The sequence below is a fragment of the Lynx rufus genome, unplaced genomic scaffold (genome assembly GCF_022079265.1).
Source record: "Lynx rufus isolate CCGP_SWC_20201006 ecotype Redwood Valley unplaced genomic scaffold, mLynRuf1.p SCAF_3, whole genome shotgun sequence".
In the NCBI taxonomy this organism is placed as follows: Eukaryota; Metazoa; Chordata; class Mammalia; order Carnivora; family Felidae; genus Lynx; species Lynx rufus.
In genome coordinates, this window is record NW_025814845.1 from 6,651,434 (window position 1) to 6,675,922 (window position 24,489).

The 24,489-nt window shown below is 44.9% G+C and overlaps 1 protein-coding gene and 1 long non-coding RNA gene across 7 annotated transcripts in view; one reads left to right on the plus strand and one right to left on the minus strand.

Moving 5' to 3' along the window:
- Nucleotides 1–18,235, minus strand: part of BOD1L1 (biorientation of chromosomes in cell division 1 like 1) — a 54,370-nt gene extending 36,135 nt beyond the window's left edge. For 2 of the 5 annotated variants that reach the window (XM_047091611.1, XM_047091608.1), the window contains exons 1-8: nucleotides 17,869–18,235; nucleotides 11,511–11,635; nucleotides 6,622–6,812; nucleotides 5,526–6,140; nucleotides 5,196–5,345; nucleotides 2,915–3,081; nucleotides 1,017–1,128; nucleotides 224–362 (exon numbers count right to left, since the gene is read on the minus strand). In XM_047091611.1, the coding sequence (XP_046947567.1) occupies nucleotides 224–362; nucleotides 1,017–1,128; nucleotides 2,915–3,081; nucleotides 5,196–5,345; nucleotides 5,526–6,140; nucleotides 6,622–6,812; nucleotides 11,511–11,635; nucleotides 17,869–18,099 (1,730 nt within the window). In that variant the 5' untranslated portion in view covers nucleotides 18,100–18,235. Of the gene's footprint in view, nucleotides 1–223; nucleotides 363–1,007; nucleotides 1,129–2,914; nucleotides 3,082–5,195; nucleotides 5,346–5,525; nucleotides 6,141–6,621; nucleotides 6,813–11,232; nucleotides 11,466–11,510; nucleotides 11,636–17,868 lie in introns of those variants that run through there. The other 3 variants (XM_047091609.1, XM_047091607.1, XM_047091610.1) reach the window with 2 other exon arrangements.
- A 113-nt stretch (nucleotides 18,236–18,348) lies between these two features.
- Nucleotides 18,349–24,070, plus strand: LOC124520865 (uncharacterized). Of its 2 annotated transcripts, none has more exons than XR_006964413.1 (3): nucleotides 18,349–18,412; nucleotides 18,555–18,663; nucleotides 23,397–23,830. It is a non-coding gene; the product is annotated as an uncharacterized LOC124520865 (long non-coding RNA). The 2 variants fall into 2 exon arrangements; XR_006964414.1 differs by lacking the exon at nucleotides 18,349–18,412 and adding an exon at nucleotides 23,837–24,070 and having other exon boundaries at nucleotides 18,419–18,663; nucleotides 23,397–23,511.
- The last annotated feature ends 419 nt before the right edge of the window (nucleotides 24,071–24,489 follow it).

Below are 24,489 nucleotides of genomic sequence, written 5' to 3' on the forward strand. Positions count from 1 at the left end.
GGCCCCCCTCTCCCAAAAACATTAAAACACACTACTTTACAGTAGAGATACTAACACAAGGAATGAGGATATAAAGAGTTCTGAATCCCCATGGTTCTCATAAATGTGCAACAATAACACACACTTTCAAGGTAAGGTTCTTTACTGTCACTGCCAATGCCTCCCTTCTGAAAGTATGCCAGGGGGAAGTTATAATGGGAGCACTGCCAGATACAACATGTACCTTGAATCTTTCTTTCTTCTTTTGCTTAAGGCTACCTTTTTCTCTAATACTTTCCGCTCTTTAAGGACTTCTTTAATTCTGGGGGTTTTCAGTTCCAAAGTCTTTGTTGATGATTCTTCTAAGTCCACACTATTTTTGCCTAGGAAAGAAGCAATATCAATAAGCTGTACTTTAGAATGGAATTTATAAACAGTGTAATATTTATTTTTCATTGAGAATTTCTGATCAATGTAAAAGTGCTGAATGGCTTTAATATCCTTAAGTTGTACTAGAAGAAAAGTAATATTTTAGATGGACAAGTCTTAGCTTTTTTATTTCAAATGCTTATGTGTGTGTATTTTTTTTTTTTTTGTATGCTACAAAGGATCAGTGCCCAGAGAAAGTTCAATTTTGTTCAATGAAATATTCCAGATAAATGTTTGACACTTTAGTAAACAAAAAAGCACAGATTAATTCCACTAATATCACCAGCAAGGCTTGATTACTCACATGCAAACAATCCATTTTCCAGTGATAATTCATTCCACAATGGCTGGAAAATAAATTGCTAATGAGAGCTGTATAAGCTGGTACCTGACAGAATGTATAACTTAGATACAGCAAAAGAATTTAAAAAGTGAAACATCAGAACAAAAAAAAAACCTTCCATATTTAAGAATAATTTTTTTAATACAACAGCTTTATTGAGATGCAATTTAGATCATTTTATATCATCTCATAAGTAATATGAATATCTAGAAAATAATGGAGTATACAAGATAATTTAAAATATTAAAGTTAATACCTCCTATACCTTGACTCTTAGCTTTTGAAGACTTTGTCTTTTCTGCCTTCTGCTTTCGTTTTTCTTCAAGTTTCTCTCTATTAATTTGTCTTCTTAAAAGCCTCTCTTCTTTTTCTTTAGCCTAAAACCACAAAATATTCACAATTATCCTGACCAACTATTAGGCAAAAGCAAAAACAATGAAAACAAGTATGTTTACCCTTCAAATATTCTTACAAAATAATGGGCTTTGCAAAGGTGCATACACATTATATAATTTGGAAGCTAACAGAAGAGACAGATCAGAAAATTTTCCATTACTCTTTCAGATTGCCATTAGTTTAAGGAATAGGAAAGGTATCATTTTGGGAAATGGTGGTTTAATAAACCAGTTACTTCAATTAAAAGGCTGGCTGTGAAAATATATATGAACATCAATGTACATCATATGTACACAGGCAAATCTGTGTACAATAATTTTTAAATTATTCTTAAAAAAAATTTTTTTTAAACATTCATTTACTTTTTGAGAGACACTGAGCGGAGAAGAGGCAGAGGGAGAGGGAGTCACAGAATCCAAAGCAGGCTCCAGGCTCTGAGCTGTCAGCATAGAGTCCGACGCGGGGCTTGAACTCAAAAACTGCAAGAGCACGACCTGAGCCGAAGTCAGACGCTTAACCGACTGAGCCACCCGGGCACCTCAAATTTTTAAATTATTCTTAAAGGAGAAACTGAAGTGCAGATTCAAGAGACAGGCTAGTTCTACAACAAATATGACTTGTGGGTTATGCTCTTGGGACCCAGGTTTTGGACATGGGACTTTCTGCTATCCTATGTTAAAAAAACAAGGGGCGCCTGGGTGGCTCAGTCGGCTGAGCATCCGACTTTGGCTCAGGTCATGATCTCATGGCTTTTGGGTTTGAGCCCCACATCGGGCTCTGTGCGGACAGCTCAGAGCCTGGAGCCTGCTTCAGATTCTGTGTCTCTCTCTCTCATTCTGCCCCTCCCTCGCTCATGATGTGTCTTTCTCTCTGTCAAGTATAAAAAAAAAAAAAAAGAAATTAAATAAAATAAAAAAACAAGAGTCTGGTCATTGTGGGTTACGCTCCCCCACCCTTTTCCAGCCAGAACTCCAAGTCTCAGAGGGCCAAAAACCCTAAGCATTGGTATAACCTCTGATGAAGCAAACTTCTCAGAGACAAGCAACTATCAGCATTTCCACCTCCTTCAAATGACCATCATAGGTAACAGCATTTCCTCGCTCTAAGATGTGCAGCTCCATATTTTAATGTTTCTAAAACCGTAAGTCATCTTAAAAATGACGTACACCTATGATAAGGTAGCAAATTTTTTTCTCTAAGAAGCTGTTAATCCAATGACACATCTTGTACCTAGGACATTTGTAGACTGCACTTCTCTCTTTTTGAAATAAAGTTTTTTAATGTTTATTTACTTCTAAAAGAGAGAGCGAGCGCATGAGAGAGGGAGGGGCAGAGAGAGACAGAGACAGAACGTGAAGCAAGCTCCAGACTCCAAGCACAAAGCCTGACACAGGGCTCGAACCCACAAGCAGCGAGATCGTGACCTGAGCTGAAGTCTGACACTTAACCAACTCAACCACCCACCTGCACTTTCCTCTTAATCTTATGTTAATGGCTGCACATCCTATCTTTGTATGGACTGGATCCACACTTGATTCAAACATTTCCATACTGTGAAACACTTGTTGCCCGGTTTTCACTATTAACCATAATGACACAAACACCTACGTCACACGTTTATGTCTGTTCTGCCTAAATGACAGGCTGCTGAAGGCAGAACCTCCATGTCATGGTTCTGTCTGCTGCCCAGTACCTTGCACACAGACTAGCCAGGTTTGTCAACCTGATGTGACAGGTTAAAATAGCGACAGATCGAATCTGACTTACAATAGACTGGCGTCGTTGTTCTACGGTAAGTTCATCATCAGAGTCGCTATAATACTTTGAGTAAAGATATGGTTTGTGAACATACGCATGCCGCACGCTTTTTGCTTTTCCTTCACTGGGGTCGCTGTTTTGAGTTTTTGTTTTGTTCTGCTTGTTCTTCTCCTCATCTGGAAGAAAGCCAACAGAAAGAGGAGTGCTTCTGTGAATTACCAATAAAGTCGACACCATGCTTGATCAACATCAAGCAACAAAAGCAGTTATTGATATAGTTCAAGTGCATTTGTCAGCCCAATGGAAAATATCAGGATGCAAAAAAATCAGAAATAAACATTTTTAAAGGCTATCATCCCATCCATATCGAAATTTACTTCTTCCAATGAGCTTCTCACACATAAGGAAGGCAAAAAAAAATTAGACCCTGTCACCATTCAGGGTTCCCTGACAAATACTTAATTCTCACTAGTACGTCAGTAGACTTGGTATGGACGTGGCTTTGCCACTGTAAACCTGAACAAGTTCAGTTGAACCCACACTTTAAAGTAGGCTTGAGATTTTTTTTTTAACTTTGAGATTTTAATGACCACCTGAGAGTCTCTCACTACGCAAGAGGCAAGAGTCAATAATTGGCCCACACCAAGTATGTACTAAAAGCCCTCTACCCTAGGAAGGTGGGTATGTTTCCCACAACACAGCAAGTGAAGTAGAAAACCTGTAAACAAGGTCTTCATTTCTACCACTTAGTAGTCTCCAACCAGTCACCTTCTTACTTCTTGGATCTCAGACATATAAAACCTAGTCCTGTCCAGGAAAAAACGTGGAAAGCCCCACAAAAGCACCTAGAATGAGAATTTTAGTCAGGCTTCAGAAAGTGGGGTACACACAAGATGAGTGATATCCATCATACACACAGGGCCTATGGAACTGACCTCACAACGAGGTATGAAAAGCATACCTGATGTTGTTTTCTGGGCTGGTCATTTCGGTTTCAGGGGGATACTAAGGATGCAAACCGGGATGGACTGAAAATAAAGGTGGAATTAAAAGCTTCTACTTTTTCTCCTCTAGGATTTTCTCTCTAGGTGTCCTATCCAAAAGCCCACGGCAAATTTACAAAATGCTGCTTACAAGTAGTTGCAAATAATATTTCATTTTTAACAAAGGTCGTAAGCAGAACTTAATCACGTGATACAGAGTAGCACAAAGTGTTGGTCAGAAGCCCAGACCAGGGTTGAAACTGACACCGGAGCTCAATAGCTGCGTGACCCTAGATAGGACACCTTCTCTTGGTGACTCTCTTTCCTCACCTGGACCTACTTCTCAGGACTGTTGAGGATTACAGGAGCTAGGACACAGAATAGTACACAGTGCCTGGAACACAGTAAGTGCTTAGTAAGGGCTGGGTGAAAAACAAACTCTACAGAGAAGTATGGTCTTGCCCGTAGCTTCTGGGAGGTAATCTCTAAGTCTGTGGAATGTCATGTCTGACACAAGTGTTTGTCTGCCTGGGGGTCTTGGATCAAGCTAAATCAACTCACGGGATGATCTGGGTCAGTAGCTTTGGGCCATGGCATATCAGCCTGACCTCTGGAGGGGCTGGAGATTAAGATCTGACGCTATGTCTCCATGATGGAGCCCCAGTAGAAATTTTGGACATCAAGGTTTCTGTGAGCTTCCCTGGTTGGCGATTAGCCATATACATATTTCTGACATCAATGCCAGGCAGGTAATGCTCTCTGTGACCCCGCAGGGAAAGGGCTTCCGGAAGCTCCGTGGACTCTGGCCTGTGTGCCTCCTCCCTTGGCTGATCTGAATGTGTGTCCCTTCACTGTAATAAACCACAACCATGAACTGTAAAGCTTTCAGTGAGTTCTAGGAGTCCTCCCAGAGAATCGTCAAACCTAAGGGTAGGCTTGGAGACCTCAACTTTGCAAATGGTGTCAGAAGTGAGAGCAGCCTTGGGGACTGTGCTCCCCCAACAACGCCCATACAAACCCACAGACACCCACACCCACAGCACCGTCATATACACTGTCTCCTCTACATCTTCTAATAAACCTGCGGGATGGAGTTCAAGGATGGAGAACCAAGGCTTGTGGAGTAACTTACCAAGCTTGCTCAGACAGACAACCTCGGAGCTGGGACTCAGAAACACATCTTCCAACTACAAAGTCCCATGCTCTTGCCAGTATACCACACTGTCTTTCACGATATAGCCATGTGAATATACAAACAATGCTCGACAGGAAGCTTCCCAGAGGCATTATTAAGTAAAATGCTTTACCGTCTGATGTAATCTCTCCTTCTTCCATGCTATCAGACATTACAACTTCCTCCTCGGTGTCTTCTTCAAAAGATGAAAGGTCACTGGTATGGACAGAGCTAACTGTGATGTCTGTAAGTCCATCCACATCAGAATCTATCAAAGAGCAATCTTCGAGGAGGAAATAAAACACAAAGATAAGTCATGTTATAAGAACAAACTCAGCACCCAATTCCTAAATTACGTTTAAAATACTCTGCATTAAATACAGGTCAAAAAAATTGCCCCCCCCCCCCAACTGACACTCTTTGATCTGTAAACTGTTGTAGATTTTTGCAAGTTTTTATATACCTTCTTTTGTCCCTTCAGTGGTTTTAGCTTTATTACTATTCTTTTCTGACGGGAGTTTTGAACACTCTACTTCTTTTTCCTTTGCTTGCTTTTCTTCTTTCGCTTTTTGTAGGTCCTCACTCCTTTTTGGGTGGTCAAACTTCTTTTCGGTCTTTTCCTTCTTTTCTTTCTTTCTTTCTCCTTTGTCATTGCTCTCTGGTTTCTTTTCACCTTTGTCCGTTGATTTATTTTTTTGGTCAATGCTTTCCTGTTGAACATCCTTATTTAGCAGAATTGAACTATTACTCTCTTTCGTGTGATTTTTAATTTCCTCAACTGGACAAGGGAGATCATTTAATTCTTCAGACTTGGGGGCTGTTTCCTGTCCTTCCCCTGCAGAGTCGGGTGTAGACTTTTCTTTGTCAGCCATGTCCTCTGAAGTTCTCTCTTTCTCAGTACTAGTGTCAGTGCTGGGCTGAGATGGGAGTTTTTTGGACACTCTCTCACTGGTCTTGGTGTTTGATGTTTCTGTTGAAGCTCTGGCTGCACTAGCTTCTTGATTAAGAGAAGTTATGGTTTCCAAGATTGACATGGCGTCATTGGCTACATTAGCGCTGGGTCCAGGCACTGGGACACCTTTGAGGGAAAAATGAGCGTTAGAAAAAACTTATGCAGAAGTAAGCCCCTCTGATGAATCGATGCTACAAGACGCTCTCATCTTTATAAGACACGTATGCTGTGCAGACCATTCATATTCTTTTAGACTTTCGGATACCAATGCTAACACCGAGCACATTCTAAATCCTCTACTGTTCTAACACTGTGTCATAGGAAAGGCACCATGCAAACCTGAGAATAGTCTAATTCTCTTCGGTTATATTAATTATTCCCTCAGTTGAAACACACACACGTACAGACAGCCAACACGTCAGGAAAATGTCTACCATTTTGCATTAATCTCAAAAAGAAATGTTCTATCAGTTGAGGAATGTGATATTTGAAATAAATACAATTTCACTAGAGTAGCCAAGGAACAAAATTGATAATTATATCCCTAGCTTGATACCCAGTTCAAGAAGCAAAGCAAAGGAACTGACCAAGAGTAAAAGCAAAGCACCTTGTGTAATGACGGAAGAGTCTGGTTTCTCGTCATCGGGGGCTGTGCTGCCACTCGCTTCCTCTTTGTGGTTTAGGGTGGCCAAAAACTCATGCACAGCTTTCTCCACCTGAGGTCTGAACGTGTGGTTGATCTTTGGATCCACAACCTGAGAAATAATTCGGTCAATACCAGACTCCAACATTCCTGATCTGAAACACAAAATAAGTTTTACAGAAAGGTAAAACACAATTTCATATGATTTACATTAACTGCTTTTAAATAAAATTGTACCTGTCACATATATGTTCAACCTGAAATTACCCAATCCACTCGTCTCAATATATGGAAAGAATAGGCAATGGGGAGTCAGTTTCACACCAGGCAGCATTTAGGTCGATCACACTGCAAGAAAGTCTGTATACTTTCTACCAGCGGTGTCACTAGTGGAAACGCTAAAGCAGGCAAAACAAGAAACAAAACACCTTTAGAACTAGACACAATACGGGGCGCCTGGGTGGCTCAGTCGGTTAAACGTCTGACTTCAGCGCAGGTCATGATCTCACTGGGTTTGGGAGTTCCAGCCCCACGTTGGGCTCTGTGCTGACAGCTCAGAGCCGGGAGCCTCCTTCAGATTCTGTGTCTCCTCCTCTCTCTGCCCCTCCCATGCTCATGCTCTGTCTCTGTCTCTCAATAATAAAAAAATAAACGTTAAAAAAAAAAAAAAAAAAAACTAGACACAATACATTATCTAGAGCCCACACTTCCAGGTGATGCTTACCTTACCCCACCCTGGCCAGGGCATATGGGAATAAATGATCATTAAAGCTGAGTTCTGGGTATAAATCTATGGACTCCACAAATTTTTTTTTAGAAGAAAAATGTAAGCCTTTTAGAAATATGAGAATCTCCAGGAAAACTGAAGAACATACACAGAGTGTAATTTCAACAAGCTTATAAAACAAAGAAAAGAAAGCAAACTTCAGAAAAATAAAGAAAAACTTAAGACTTCTCGTTTTCTTTTTATTACATTATCTTCCTGCTGTAAAAACTGATGATTTATTCATTCAACAATCAGGTTACGAGTGTCTTCTCCATAACAGGCACCGTGCTGGGGATTGGTCTGTTACAAATCAGACCTGGTTTCTGGTCTGGCGGGAGAGACAGACACGATTAAAATACCAGAGGGCAGGCACCATAAGACACCGTCTACTCTAGAAGTACTAAATATGTTTAAGGTGATCTGGGAATGCTTCACAAAGAGAAGACACTTCCACTGAGCCTTGATTTCCATAGAAGCAAAGAGGAGGAAAGAGCTGAGAGAAATACATGCAAGAGACGGGAGGAGCAAAGGGGGCGACACAGACTGAAATGTGCAGAAAATCACAAAAGCGTGAGTAAAATAAGAGGATGTGGATTTGTTTTAAGAAATGCACTTACACCTCGTTTCTTGCTAAAACAAAACAAAACAAAACCAACCACCTGAGGAGCCAACGTTTCTGGACAGTATTGGATGAGCCAGGGGCCGTCTCTTCCAGCTTCTAGGCCTCGGCTCTCTCCGCAGAACGGGGGAGCCATCTCTCCTTACACTTGACAATGCTATTTTTGAGTGCAGCTCTTTCTGAGTGGAGGATGGATTTGATTTCCATTTCCTGAGGTACCTTGCAGCCTTGTGATACTATAATTCTACTTATGTGGGCCATAGAGAAAAATGAGTCAACACCAGACAAAGTAGGTAACCTGCTTTTTAAAGTTCTAAGATAAAAAAAAAAATGCAAATCCTGCACACATCGTTACATCTTAGAGGTGCCTTTAACATGTAGCAGGTGTAAAAGAAATAAGGACAAGCAATCTTAAAAATGTTTTCAGGCACACTACAAAGGCACAGCATAAAAAATAAAACCCACTCACCCTAACATCACTGCTGCAGCCGATGTTTTTCTGCCTCTATTCCAGGCCCTCGTCTATTTCAGTCTAGTCTCCCGCGAGGTCAGCTCTGATCTTAAATCAAAGTGGGGGCCATCCTAATGAACACACTGCTCTTAGTGGGCCCACTCTAGTATGGTGTGGTCACAGCAGCCTCACCAGAGGGAGATGCTACAGCCTTGGACTCAAGGGCAAAGCCGAAATGCCAGTAGGTAGTATTTTCCTGATTAAAGCTACTTCCTTTTCCTTTCAAATTCTGTTAAGATCATTATTTAGAGCTATCTGGCATTTTAGATTCTGTTGTTCAAATGAATGCATAAAAAGAACACTACTGAGAGGTGCCTGGGTGGCACAGTGGGTTAAGCTTCTGACTCTTGATTTGGGCTCAGGTCATGATGTCACGGTCGTGAGATCGAGCCCCACGTCGGGCTCTGCGCTGAGCATGAAGCCTGCCTGGGATTCTCTCTCTCTCTGCCCCTCTTCCACTCGCAATCTCTCAAAATAAATAAACATTAAAAAAAATACCACTGAGTCCGAAGATCAATTATTAAGTTGAACCATTTGAAATTGCCGTATTTTTGTCCTACAAAAATGGGAATTGTAGACGGTTCAGGCTAATGGTCAATTGAATATTTCTCAAAGTCTTTGTAGGAAAAACTGTTTGAAATTGTATGTATAGGGGCTGGTCCCTCTCTACAACAACAGCTGGACAACTAAATACTGTGGTATCTTTCCTTAAGGAAGCTTGAAAATGATATACTCAAGTGATATGTAACTTTACTCAGTAAGAGAATATTTTAATTAATGGGGCATCTGGGTGGTTCCGTTGGTTGAGCATCTGACTCTTGATTTCGGCTCAGGGCATGATCTCATAGTTTGTGAGTTCGAGCCCCGCGTCGGGCTCTGTGCTGACAGCGTGGAGCCTGCTTGGGATTCCCTCTCTCCCTCTCTCTCTGCCCTTCCCCAGCTCATGCTCTCTTACTCTCTCAAATAAACATTTTAAAAAAAATAATAAATAACCTAGCTAGCAGAGAATTTACAGATGTTAGTCTAAGAAGAGCAATTCCTAAATTATCCAAGGGAAGCTGTTTGTCCTGTTATAAAATGTCTCTAGAAGACAGGCGCGTGGGTGGCTCAGTCGGTTAAATGCCAGACTTCGGCTCAGGTCACAATTCAGGGCTTGTGAGTTCGAGCCCCTCGTCCGGATCTGTGCTGACGGCTCAGAGCCCGGAGCCTGCTTCGGAGTCTGTGTCTCCCTCTCTCTCTGCTCCTCCCCTGCTTGCGTGCGCTCTGTCTCTGTCTCTCTCTCTCCCAAAAACTGAATAAACATTAAAAAAAGAAATTTAAGTGTCTCTAGAAGATAGTTCCCAAGACCCAGGCTGGTGGTCACAAGAACCCTTTTCTGCAATGTACAGCAACCCCTCACTAAGCATGATTCTGTGAAAATGTCTTATAAGGGGGCTATTAAGAATTGTTAAGTGCTTTTGATTTTACAGGGGTGAGAAAAGAATGAAGGACTGCTTCCCTCCTTGATAGGTTTTGCCTGCTGAGGGATAAATACAATGCCAGGAAATCTGCCTATGACTTCGGTCGCTCAACTTTTGAAAAAAAAGAATGCACCTCCCCCACACCGCCCCAGTAAAAACTCTATGCTTCCAAAGGGATGTAATGGCTGGTTTGAAAAGGGGGGCAGCTCCACCCTCTGTAATCTGGAGTGCTCTGTAGAAGCGAGGGCAGGCCCCGACCTTGCCCCGAGGTTTGCCCCACCCCCACCCCCTGCTATTCCGGCTACTGGTCGGAAAAGCCTGGAAACGTTGGCAGCCACAGACCCTTGGGTTTTCAGGAAAGTCTTTGGCTTTTCCCATCAGGTATTAACTCTGCAGCCTTCCCTGGCATCTTTTGACCTCTTGGGGACTGTTTTATAGGTTTCGCAAACATCCTTTAAAATGCAGACAACAAAGCTTTTGTTAAATTTCCCTCGTCTCTTATTCAGTAGGAGACAGTCAGAGCCCCCAGGTTCCAGGTGTCTAGTATTACGTGTGGCTAAATGGGTCTTTGAGTCAGAGTGTGAAGCTTTGTTTGTGGGGCTTCCCTGGGGCCTGCACACCAGGTAGGCTCGCAGGGTTCCTACCCGGTTAGAGGGTTTGAAGAGGTGGGAGGTAGAAGATGAATTTGTTTAACTGTTTAAAAGTCACATTTCATTCTAAAAGATGAGCTTGAACGTAAATATTTGTCAAGAAAGGAAGACTGGGCACTCTTTAAATAACTCAGTCACCCCTTCCGCGGGGAGGGTGACGCAGGGATACGAGGTCCGGGTCTTCCTGTCTTGGCAAATATTTATATTCAAGAACAAGATGGTATTGTAAATCTGCTTTTCTGGGAACAAATATGATTTTTTTTATAGGTCCCTCTAAACACTCCAGCTCTTCTCACTCTCTTTATCTTACCCAAAATGGCTCTGACAGGTCCAAACACACTTTCCTGCTTTTTTTTTTTTTTTTTTGGCTATATCATCACTAAGAAGCAGACTTAAAAGTCACAGTAAAGTGCAAAAGAAAAACAAAAAGAGGGGAGTCGTATTAGAAGATAGGAGACATGGCCTCAAATTAGGGGAAATTATTTTAACTGCCGTGATCTAGAATGCCTTTTTTACTTATCAAAGCAGAATAATAAAGCCTGATCTTTATGGGATATTCTGGCACTTACCAGCAATTAACATTATACCCTAGTATTTTGTTTCTGGAGTCACACTGGCATCCTGGTCCTTCAGGTATTTCCAAAGGTCTGCAGAAGTCAGACTGCTAAAATTCATGGGGAAATGTGAAGCGATTTGAGCCCCCTCTAAGACTGCACTGCATCATCCTCGAAACAGCCAACCAGACGTGATAAAATGACATCTAGCTTCCACAAAATGGTCTCGGCCTTCCACAGAGCAGACTGACGCCTTCAAGCCTGCCTAGGGACTCTGGGTCTGGAAGACTTACTTGAGCACCTGCTGTCTAATGTTGTTTCTCAGCTGGTTCTTATTGAGGTGAGGACTCCATGTATGAGTTGCCAAGTGGTTCGCAACAAAGCTGTCAACCCGTTGTCTCAGGTTCTGATAGGCAGGCTGGGAAGTGGGGGGGAAAGACAAATGTTAAAAATCACAAGTGTTACATAACATCAATATTTCTAAGTCTCAGGAATTTGAGGATGCTTAACAGTGTTAACGTTTTTTACATTACAGCATCAATGTGGCCACAAGGTTTCTCAGCTTAGGACCTTCGTGCTTCAGGATAACTGAGACATGCAAATACTGCTTATTTTGTCGAAGCCAAGATGTTTGGAGATAGGAGGACACAAAGAAGAAAGACATACCTCTCATCCGTAGACAAAGGACTCGAAAATCAGATACAAGTAACTATCTGGGTTAGATTAGCTTCAGATGATCTGGAGCCAAGAAAGGGAGGGGAGCAGAGGAATAAGTCTTTGCTGAGGATGTGGCATTTGAGTTGGACCCTCCGAATTTCACAAAGCAGCTGGTCATCGGAGACGCAGGCCTTGCACATACTGCCAACAATAGAAGCAGTGCAAGTGGATGAGAAAATGTGGGGTCAGGAGCATCTGGGAGCCTCCAAGTTGGTGGGGGAAGAGAATATAAAAAAGCAGAGATACGAGGTTGCAGACAGCCTGCGGCCACGGGCTGGAGGGCTCTGGGGACGTGTAGACGTCTGGGATTATGGGGTTGAGGACAGGAACTCACTGCACGTGAGCAGAAGGATACGCTATGGCTGAGCTTTCTGCCCAGTAATCTTCCGACAGGGAGAGAGTAAAGAGACACACGATATACTTCGGAAAGGAGGCAGTAACTACAGCGATGAAGATGTGTACCGGGGGAGTGGAAACGGGCTGAACCAACACTGCAAGCAGGCATTCGATCTAACGTAAGCGGTGGTCCTCAACCAGAAGCGATTCTGCCTCCACCACCCCCACCCCAGGGCACTTTAGACAATGTCTGGAGACAGTTTTGGTGGCCACAACTCAGGGAGCTGCCACTGGCATCTTGTGCGTTGAGGGCAGAGATGCCGCTGAGTGCCCTAGAGTGCACAGGGAACCCGAACAACAAAGAACGTTCCAGCCCAGAATGTCAACGGTGCTGAGGCTGAGAACCCCTAAGTTAAGGGAAGCAGGAGAGAGAACACATGGTATGTCACTTTTTTTTTTAAGTTTATTTTTGAGAAAGAGAGAGAGAGAGAGAGAACAGAGGAGGGGCAGAGAGAGGAAGACAGAGAATCCCAAGCAGGCTCCACTGTCAGCGCAGAGCCCGATGCTGGGCTCCAACTCGCAACCCGCGAGAGAACCGTGAGATCGTGACCTGAGCCAACATCAAGAGTCGGATACTTAAGTGACTGTGCCATCCAGGCACAGACTTAAGTGACTGTGACATCCCCGCATGTCACTTCTTAAAAGGACATGCCTAGGGGTGCTTGACCACCCTATCAGGACTGCACCCCTCCTTCCTAGAGCCTGCCCCCCCACCCCCACCACTCGCGGTCTGTCACGTGGCTTTTCATGTAGGGGAGTGAGAGTCCCTGAATGGCCATACGGCTTCATCTGCTGTTTGTGGCTCCTAACCTTACCCTTCAAAGCCCGTAGTCCAGTGAAACATTCTCACGCCTTCAATCTTCTGTACCTACCATTCCCTCTACTCTCTATTTGGCAAACTTCTCGCCTTCAGAGCTCACCCTCATCTGTGATGTCACCCCTGGCTTTCCCCCATGTTCCTCCCATCCTGTGTACATCCCCCCTTTCCAACAATGCTTGCCCTGTACTGTATTTTGGGGAGGGGGGTATTTATCTCTCCACTGAAGAGGAAGCTGGGTCCTCACATTCCCTTCATCTTTGTTTTCACATAGCTTCTCACACTGCTTGGCAGATAAGCAATTAAAAAAGTAGCTGTCCGCGGAGACGGCCAGATACCTATCTCAGGCACAGATGATAAGACTTCATCCCTTTGTGATGCCCCCTCATCCCTCCCAATTTCCAGACTTTTCCTGATTCCTATTTCCTGTCCTACAAGAAACACTCAAGATCCCGTCTCACATCCCTCTCCATTTATCCAAAATCAACGTGAACTAAAACGAATTCTTTCTCCCCACTGACTCTAAAACATAATTCTTGTCTCCAGTATCCCCCAATCCCAGAACCACTGGACTCAAACATCATCACAAAGCATTCAGCACTCTAGCTGCCCCAAACAAGCTCCAATCTGAACTACAACAGGTAAGTCTCCTTGTTGCCACATTCTCCTTTCAGTAAAAAGCCTAGTGACTTCAGCAATATTTTGGATCCCATTACTCCTCTGAGAAGCTTTCCTTTTCCTCTTTTCTTCCTTTTCCAGTGCTCTGCTCAAAAGCCTTGGAGTCATCCTTGACTCCTCCCTTTCTCTTCCACCCCACCTCCAAACCTTTGGCAAATTCTGTCCACAGTAGCATCAAAATACACTCAGAATCTGACCACTTTCCACCCCCTTTACCGCCACCCCTCTGGTCCAAGGCGCTCTCATCTCCTCTCTCGATTCCCAACCCATCTCCTTACTTCTGACCACTTGCCCACCTGAAGTCTATTTTTCACACAATGGCTCGGGTTAATCTTCCAAAATTAGGGTAATCATATATTTATTGTCCAAACTACATCATGACTGAATGTGAAGGGGACACCCTTAATAATTACTCACCTAAACCCAACCCATCTAAAAGGGGAGTCAGACCACGTCCTTAGGCTCAGAAGGTGCCAATGGCTTCTCAGCTCCAGTAAAAGCCAATTTCTTACCATGGCGTCCAAGGCCTGCCAGACCCATGAAGGGAGGGGGGACGGAGGGCCACTCCTATCTCACCTTCTGTCACTTTCTCCCTCACCAGGTCCTGCCTCAGGCCTTCCCACTGGCTGTGGTCTCTACTTAGAGCACTGAGCCCCACACAGCTGGCTGGATGGTCTCTTTGGTTCCTTCAGTGACGGCTCAAGTAACACCTTCTCGAAATCTTCCCCGGACAACTTACTGAAAACGAATCAGCAACCCTTCCCAACCTCACCCTGCTTTATTTCTTCCACAGAACCTATTACACGTTATCCCCTGTCTGCTTTTCGCTGCTGGGATGCAAGCTCCATAAAAGCAGGGAGGTGTTGTTCACTGCTGTATCCTGGCATCTGAACAGTGCTTTGTACATAATGAATATGTGTTGGGTGAGTAAGTTTATATACTCTGTCTTCAATATTCCTTTCAAATCTAAAAAGGAAAAAAAAAAAAAAAGAGGCAATAGTCACAGTGACCAGGAGCCACTTGTAACCGAGAAAGTATACAAAACTTGGCCTTTATCACCTGGGGAGAAAGGTGCCATATTTATTTGGTTGGTGAGTTGTCTGCCTGGGACAGAAGGACAGGCCTCTCTTGATCTTCCCTCTTCACACTCTCCAGGGTGACCTCAGAGCCAAAGGGTCAGAAACGGCAGGGATCTGAGAACTAGTAATCTACAGCAGAGGACCCTCAGCCTTAGTTAGATCTTGGGATGACTAAGGTTCTCATTCTTTGGGTAGGAGGGCTGATTGGTTTGCTAAGGTCAGATCCCTCTCTTGGTTGGTTAGAGGCCATCAATAACCCCAGGGCAGTCTGGAGGGTTTTCTGGCCGGCAGGAATGCCAGCGGACTTTCGTACTTCTCATCTTGCTGTAACCACACTGGGCTGGATGGTGGCTTTGCTCTTGGAGAGCTCCTGATAGGTGTCAAATGTCTTGATTCTTAAATATGCATGTGACTGACAAGCCAGTTACTGCTATAACCCTATAGATTCTGTACTGCAGGTCAGAGTTTGACATAAAGCAGGTCAGTCTTCAGGGTTCAATTATCAAAAGCACCATACCACAAATGGTCTCAATTACAAGTTGTTCTTACAGAGCAGATTCGACGGTTCCCTAAAAGTGATGCTCCTTTGCATGAACAGGGGATCTTACGTCTACTCTGACCCACTCATCGCATGGAGAGGAATGTCAGGCTCAAAAGAAAACCTTGGCTTCTGTAGGATTTTTGAGACTTTCAAATTTAAGTCATATGTATGTATACGTATATACGTTTATGTGAAAAAGGATATAAAATGCTACAAAACAAGAAGAAACACTTTAAATCAGATTAAAATCTGCATAATCGTTAGTAAAGCTAAGGAACAGGAAGAGGGAGACACTCATGGGGGAAAGAGGAAAGAGAACCAGAACCAGGAGGCACAGAGGTAGAAGACAAGGAGGAAAAAGAGAGGAGGGGAGGCATCAGGAGTGAAGACAGAGGGAGAAAGCAAGCACAGGAGGGGTGAGGAAAGAATTTCCGCTGCACACAGGCATCCTTTTCCGTCAGGGAAGGGGTATTATTTCAGTTCTCTAGTTTCCAACATTAAAACAAGGGACCTTGTTCTGCGGCCCCTGAAGTCCTTGCAACTGGGTATTAGGTTGAGCCACATGTAACTGCCTACAGTCGACCGTTTCTGAATGACGAAAGTTTCACTTTAATATGCACAGGTACATTTTTTCTTGGGAGAAGGTCCTGGCTTCATTAGATTGTCCAAGCAATCGTCCTCCCTTCCTTCCCACCAAGAAAGGTTTTCAGGCTCCACTTTGAGAGGATCTGGCAGGGGCATTACAAACACGTAACAATAACATTTAGTGGGGATGGGGGATGAAGAAAAATTTGAGCCTTAGGTGTTGCAGCGCCCCCTTTAGCATATTCAAGTTTCCAATGTGCCTGCGCAAGGGTAACATAGAGATGTGGTTTCTCAGAACAGCAGAGTGAAATCTCTATTTGCCCGATACAAATAACCAGCGTCATCTACATGACACGTACCTGGATCTGTCTTATCTCCCATTTTTTTTTTTTAAAAAAGGGCAACAGACATTATTTTCAAAAAGATGGCTGTGCATATTCCCTGAAACAAAGTGAGAAAACTATATACTTCCTACATAGATGAACATCTCCAAGTATCTTGAATTCTCTGTGGTGTAAAAACCCCAACACCCCGAAAAAGCACATTCTACTTCTGGTCCACATGGTGGATCAGAGATCCCCAGATTCTCCAGAGGGTTTTCCCAGGGAAGACAGCAGAATCGTGTGCAGTTTCCATCAAATCCTGGTGGACAGAGTCACAAGGAAAAATCCGTGTAAGGATGCAAACACCCCTTGTCTCAAAGACATGAGGTTCCTCAGAAAATGTGAGGAATGTGTTGAGAAAACCCTCACCCCGTGCAAACTCCAATCTGAGGGACCCAACCAGATATAAACCAAATACCCCAATTTCCTAATTGTTTCCAACTGAAGCTTCCTGCTTCAGTCATTTCCAGAATTCCAGACTCTGTGTCCCATCCTCCTCACTGATTGCTCTATCCTGGTTGCCCACTGCTCATTCTTTGCAGAATCAGCAAAGTATACTCATTCCGGCTACCACCCCCTTTCACTCTGACATTTGGTACAAAATCCTTCCCCTTCCCAGCCCCTAACTCTTTCCATGCAAGGAAGCACCTTGCTTGCTGACCTTTCCCCTCTTCCCATTACTCTCCAGAACTCTCTTCTTTCCTGTCCTTCTTCCACTTCAATCAATACCTGCTGTCACCTCTCCTCCAACCTTTCCTCACTGAATGGCTTGGTTCTCCCTATCCCCCTGCCCCTTGTCACTTCAGAGAAGTGACTTGGCCTGAGCCACCTTAATCAGGCAGTGAGCGGTGGAAACAAGAGTCTCAGTCTCTCTAGCCCACCTTTCCACCGTCCGGCTCTGTCTCCTTACCTCTGCCCCCACGCACACAGTGACCAGCAATGCACAATGCTAATAATTTGATTCATTACCACTGGATTCCTCCAAAGGACACAGACATGACCCTTCCCGCCCAAAGATCTTCAAGAGAGCACGCAAAAATAACTTGGATACAAAGTAAACCACGAAAAAAAAAAAAAAAGACCAGAGACGAAAGCCCTGTTAGCATTAGTGTTTCCAGACGAGTCTCCCGAAGAACCATGACTTAGTCTTGCTCACCACCATACTCCCCGCGTCCAAGCAGGGCAGGTGATTAACACGAGCCCGTTAAACGAACGACAGGATCGGCGAATGAATGAACGCACCGAGCTTCGCACAGTGCCCGGCCCCTGGCAGCCGCTCAAAGAGGAAGCGGCTGCCCAAGGAACCTGGGGAGGGAGGGGCGCGCTCAGCAGGGGCCCCAGCTGGGGAAGTCGAGGCGCAGCCGGCCGACGGACGGGTGCGGGACACTGCCCGAGAGGGCCGCCCTCGGGGTCCTCCCCTTCGCCCTGCCCCCGCAGCCCCCGTGCGCCCCGAACCTTGGTGTCCACGTCGGCCAGGCAGTCCCTGCGGAACTGGTCGAAGAGCCCCTGGCTCTTGAGGTGGTTCACGATCATGGCCACGAGCTGCGGGTCCCCGGCGCCGGCCCCCGCGCCGCCCGCCGCACCCGGGCCAGCCCCGGGGCCCGGCGGCGGCGGCGGCGGCTGCGGCTGCGGCGGGGGAGGCGGCGGCGCCGGAGGAGGCGGCTGCGGCTGCGGGTTGGTGGCCATGGAGGCCTGGGCCGGGGAAGGCGCGGGCCCGGGCGGGCGGGCGCTCCTGGGAGGCGGCGGCTGCACCGGTCCCGCCGCCTGAGGGAAGCCAACGGGATGTTGTTACGGAACCAGCGGATCCAGAGCAACCCCGGAAGTGAAAGGGAACCAGGGGAAGAGAGGAAAAGGAGGTGACAATAGCAACGGAGGCTTGGCGACGGGAGCCGCGAGGGGCCAGTTCCGGCCGCCCGCGGGCGCCCTCGCGAGGCGCGCTTGCGGCGGAAGCGGCGGCGACCAGGCGCTGCGAGCCGCGGCGTCCGGGCCAAAGACCAAGGTCAGGAATCAGGGGTGGTCGGGCGTGCGAGCCACGCGACTCTCTGGGCCAGGGGGCCAACTGGGCGCCCGCGCGGCACCGGCCGGGTTCCCTGCGCGGTGGCATTTAGGCCTGACGCCCTTGTTTCTCTTGCACGGAGCAGTCGAGATCCATAGTCGTTTGTAATGCGAACCGTAGGTGGAAGTGCTTCTCTAAACTCTCCCAACCGTCTTCGCTCAGCCTACGATCCGGCCCAGTTTTCTTCCAAGCAGGTAGCTCCAGCCGCCTCCTGTCTTTCTTCCCCTCTCCCTCCGGTTTTTCCGTGGGCGTCCCCCTCTTACTCCGAATGTGCCCGTGGTCTGGAACTCGCTCCATCCCAACAGCACCTTCCTGCCCGTGAAGACAAGCCCCCAGGCTTTTAGTTTTAACGGTTTGTTATGGATTACTTTGATAGGAACAGGTAACGCTCCTGTAGCTCTCATGCAGCACTGTGTGCCCCGCATGGCCCTGAAAGCTTCTTATATGCATTAATTAGTTCAGTCTTTGGAACGACACTAAGCTACTAGGTCTTAGTACTGTCATCGGTCTGCAAATCAGGAAACGGAGGCCCTTGAGACGTTAAGTAAATTGCCTAAGGTTACACAGCAAGCAAATCGCCCGATTCTAGACTAATCTATTTTTTAAAATTATTAGTACACCAAGTGAAATAAGTATTAACAAATTTTCGTAATTATTTAGTAGAATGCAAAATTTATTGGAAAATACATCTTGGTTAAGCGGATACTGTTGCTTTTACAAATTCATTTGTCTCTGGATGAATACGCTTCATTGTTGGAAGGAGAAAGGCTGAGCATGACTTCTGTTGTTATTTCTAGTTTTTATAGCTCTACGCCCTGAAAAACCGTGTTCATATAAACAAGTACATACCTGTGAATGGAGTCTTATTATAGCAACGTCACTCAATTCTTGATCTCAAAAAATTAGAGTTGATGACTTATGAGTTCACTTACTCAATTCAGCCTCCTTCAATTTTGTTGAAAGCAAAGAATTGAAAGCCACCCGACTTGCCAAAGGATTTGTGTATCTAGTCCTTATTGTTCTACTTTTTCAGTTTCTGGGAAATACAACAAATAGGCTTAACAACATATCAAATGACTATGAATTAGACTTTTTTTTTTTTTTTTCTTCAGTGAGATGTATCTTGTGTAACCTGACACGCTCAAAATTTGGGGAAAATCTAGACGTTCATTTTCGTAAGTGGCTGCAGATAAATTTTTTTTTAATTTTGTTTTATCGGATAGCTCAGTTTTGTTTTGTCAAGACTTTGCAGCTAATTATACAGCTCATTCCAGTTGAAACTTTGTCAAGCATGGAAAATGTTTGTCATATACCCTAATTAATAGCGCCCGTTTTCGCCATCGAACCAGCCAAATTGGATTTAGTTTCCGTGAGAAACACTTTGACTTCCTTGTTTCAGTTTAAATAAAGTGTCTTGCATTTTGAGGATTGTAATGAATACTGCGGAGAGAAAAAGTGGTTGAATGAACTGTGAAAGATTTACTAAAAGCAATAAAGATTAAAATAGTGTAAGACAATTGTTTTATCCATTTTCAAAATTAGTGAAAATAAGATGCAAATATGATGTTTCCCTTAGTTATCAACAGTGCAATATAATTTGCTAAGTATATTTATATTATTTATTAAGTGTGTCTAGTATGATAAAAGGCATGCCATTTGGTATGTATGGGTGCTTGTATCACCAAACTTATTCAGCTTTAGGGGAATAACTAAGTACGAATCATCCATAAAAATTCAGCAGAACTCCATGAATATAGTCAGTCATAGTGATCAAACCTAAAAAAAAATAATAATAAGGCATTTTTGCTACTAAAAATAAATCGGTTCATTGGCTAGTAATTTTTTGTTTTGTGAACATTTTAGAAAATCCTAAATATTTTCTATGTAAGAACTGATTATAATTTAAACAGATGATCCAAAAAGACCAGTGTCATTTCTTAAATGACCCTCCACCCACCCAAAGCCCAGTTAAAACCCTGAAAGTTCACTTTTTCAATGACACTAGAACACGTTTTTAGGTGGGGTTCAAATGCCCATTAAGTTGGGGTTTTTTTTATTGTATTATTATTTTTTTTTTTTAGTTTATTTGTTTTTGAGACAGAGACAGAGAAAGATAGAGTGCAAGCAGGGGAAGGGCAGAGAGAGAGGGAGACACAGAATCCAAAGCAGGCTCCAGGCTCCGAGCTGTCAGCACGGAGCCCGACTCGGGGGCTTGAACTCTCATGAACTGTGAGATCATGAGATCATGATAGGAGCCCCCCAGGGGCCTCACCCACGAAGTTTTTGTAACAGTTTTTGTCAGGTTGTGGGGAGAGGAAAGGATGTGTGGCTTGCCTCCCCACAGCAAGCTCCGCAGTCACAGCCAGCCCTCCATTTCGGCTGTAGTATAAAATACCCGGTAAAGACGGAAGTGGCCGTTGCACAGAGCGTTATAAAACGTGAATGTGAGAAGCGGGGAGCGGGGGGTGCTTTCTTCTCTGGAAGGAACTTCGAAGAATTGCCCCTTGCTCCAGGGTCAGGACCTGGAGATGGGGTGTCAGAGGGGAGACGGTCAGGTAGAGGGCTGGTTGTCCAGGGCAGCATTTGGCTGGCAGGCACTGGAAACTTCCTTGTTCCTTGCCGGTCTGGGAGTGCTCAAGAGTAGAGGTGCTTTGGCAATGGTGGCTGTGTGAGCATATGCTAGAGCTGCAGAGTTCGAGAAGGTCGCTGAGTCCTAGCTGGTAGGACAGTGGAGGGTGGGACTAGCAGAGCAAGATAGCAGTGATGGCAACTGAGAACCAGGGCTGGGCCGTGGGATACTGGGGCAGGAAGTCCAGAGGAGAGAAATCATGATGTGGGGTGTGGTGAGGGGAGCTGGGAAGGGACACTTTCTGGTGAAGTAGGACGTACCCATCACCTTAGTTACTCATACTTTACGTGATAGGAGAGTCCTGTGTGGGTAGTCAGGAAGATTAGCAGTGGTGCTCAAACTTTAGCATGCACCAGAATCTCCTGGAGGCCTGGTGAGCACACAGTGCTGGCCCCATCCAGGCCCAGAGTCTAATCTGGTAGGTCTGGGACAGGGCCTGAGACTCGTGTTTGCAACAAATGCTGATGGATCACCGTCTGAGAAACACTGGATAGACAAACCACACCCCACAGGCCTAGTCCCGTTTACCTGTCCTTATTAAGTATTCTCTGGAACCTAGCCACGCCCACTGGGTTTGCTTGGTTTCCAACGTCTGGCTGCTTTCACTGCAAGGTTGGAGTTGAGATGAGACTGTGTGGTTGGGAAAGCTGAGACTAGTTACCATGTGGCCCTTCATAGAAAACGTCTGCCAAACCCCTGGGCTGGAAGGAGGCCGCAAAGGTGCGGTGGTGAGGCTTTCCATTTGGGAAGCCTGTATTCCAGAACTTCTGCCATTCACTAGATAACAAGGTACTTCTCCCAACAGAGGAGATAATGCCTACTTAGCAGGGAAGCCAAGTCTTATAAATGACCGTGGTTTGTACTGTGCAGCCCAGATGAAGTGAATTATTAAGAATGGGTGGAGTTTTGGAGAGTCCGGGTGGCTCAGTCGACTGAGTGTCCGACTCTTGATTTCTGCTCAGGTCAGGATCCCAGGGTCATGGGATTGAGCCCTACCCAGGGTTCCGCCAATGGAGCCTGCCTAAGCTTCTCTCTTTCCCTCTGCTCCTCTCCCCTGCTCGTGCCCCAGTGGGTGTGCTTTCTCTGTAAAAACACAAAAGAAAAGAAAACAAAACAAAACGGAAGAAGTTTGGATAGAGAGAGAAAGGAGAAGCTATGCCTTGTTGAGGAAAGAACACGCTCTAAAGGAAAAGAGAGTGTGCCTTTGTTTCAGTCTCCAGTCACTCCATAACTGAGAATATAATCAAGGTAGAAAACCAGGTCTCTAGCATGGTGCTGGGCACACACTATGGATGTAACAGGTGTTCATTTATTATGGCATATTTATTTCATTTCTGTTAGAAATATTCTGTGATGTAGCCCGTCAGTTAACATTAAACTGTCCATTAACACACATGGAGATTTGCTACTTTGTGAGGAAATTGCTGTTGGTCTTGAAGGAGGGAGGGGCTGGGTATACCAACCTAGAACTCTAAAATAGGAATTTTCTCATCTACATTTGTGAACTCTGATGGCCATTTATCTTTCCCTTAAGCGATAGCCTTTTTGTCATATTTTTATTCCTTGCTTTCTAGTTTGAACACTTTTTTTTTATAAGAAAATACTCCTTTAATGCATGTAACGTCACTTTTTTCATATTTCTTTGCTTTTAAGATTTAAACTTCTGGTAACGACAGTAATCAGATTAACAAAAGTAAGATTTATTATGAAGTTAAGAAGCCAGTATCTGTTAATGTTACTGAGTTGCTGGCTGTTTTGACAATTGGGGTAACATAGCAGATGGCTTGAAATAAAAAAATATTCCTTTATGTGCTTATAAAGATGGAAAGGAACTTTGCATTTGTGAGTTAGTCGTCACGAAGACTCTCTTTATTTTTAAAATAGCTTTAGTTTGTGTATATGTTCCTTGAATAGTCTAGAAGGTACATGGTGCCCTGAACATGAAAAGTCACACCTCCAGGAATGAAACGAGGAAATGCAGAAATGAAAGGAAGATCTGTAGAAATTATGTGATATTATCTGAATACCCTAAATCTAATCCAGGTCTAAGTGGAATCTAGGGAGAAATTCTAGTTAGAAATTCTGAGGAGGAGGAGAAAATACTAATTATAAGCAAGAAATTGTATACTTAAGTAATGAGAATATTCTACCTCTGGAAAAGGAATATTTTCAGAGGGGAGATGACAGACAAAGTTTCTGAAAAGGAGGGATTTACAGTGTCTGGAATCGGCATTGTCTCCGCGGAGAGTATATATTTGCTGTGTCGGGACAGAAGAATTTTCCCTTCCTCCCCACTAGGTTATTTGGCTGGTCAAACAACCAAATGGAGATTGGACAGGATTAACAGGAGAAAAACTAGTGTAATTCTTCACATCCAGGAGCCGCAAACCTGTGACACCTGAAGGACAGCCAGGTAACAGGCTTCTGTAACATCCTAGCCGAAGAGGCTGGTAGGGGTCTGGGGATACAAAGGGAAGGAAGGCTATTCACGGGAAGGGGAGAGATGTTTGGAGAACAAAGCTTGCCCTGTTATCCAGGGAAGTTTCTTAGGTAAGAAGGGATCTTCTAGCCCCTTTCCTCAGCTGGCACTAAAGTGATCGGTCCCTCCGAGGAAGCTGAGGCCATGCTTACCTGCCTGCACTCCGTCCTTAATCTGCAAGGTGGGGAGATGACCCCCACAGAGAAGACCAATGCCCTCAGTAGAGCAGCCGGTATAGACGTTGAACCTTTCTGGCTAGGCTTATCTGCAGTGGCCCTGGCCGATGTCAACATCGGGAGCCTCAGCTGCAGTGTCGGGGCTGGGGGACCTGCCCCAGCAGCTGGTGCGGCACCAGCAGGAGCCCCCGCCCCCTCTACCACTGCTACCCCAGCTGAAGAGAAGAAAGTGGAAGCAAAGAAAGAAGAATCTGAGGAGTCTGATGGCGAGATGGGCTTTGCTCTTTTTGACCAAACCTGTTTTGTAACGTGTTCAATAAAAAGCTGAATTCAAAAAAGTGTCTTCTGGGGCGCCTGGGTGGCTCGGTCGGTTGAGCGTCCGATTTCAGCTCAGGTCATGGTCTCGCAGTTCGTGAGTTCGAGCCCCACGTCGGGCTCTGTGCGGACGGCTCAGAGCCTGGAGCCTGCTTTGGATTCTGTGCTTCCCTCTCTCTCTGTCCCTTCCCTGCTTGTGCTCCGTTTCTCTCTCTCTCAAAAATAAATAAACATCAAAAAATAAATGTCTTCTGGTAATTGTTCTCTTCCTGGTATAGGCTCCCTTTCCAGTGTAAATTTAGGCAGCTGAGGTGGAGATAAAGAGATTTTCCTAAATCTGCTGGGTTTTGGCTACCTGAATTTAGTTCAAGATAATCCTCATGTCGGAGGGCACTTGTTGGGGTGAGCACTGGGTGTGTAT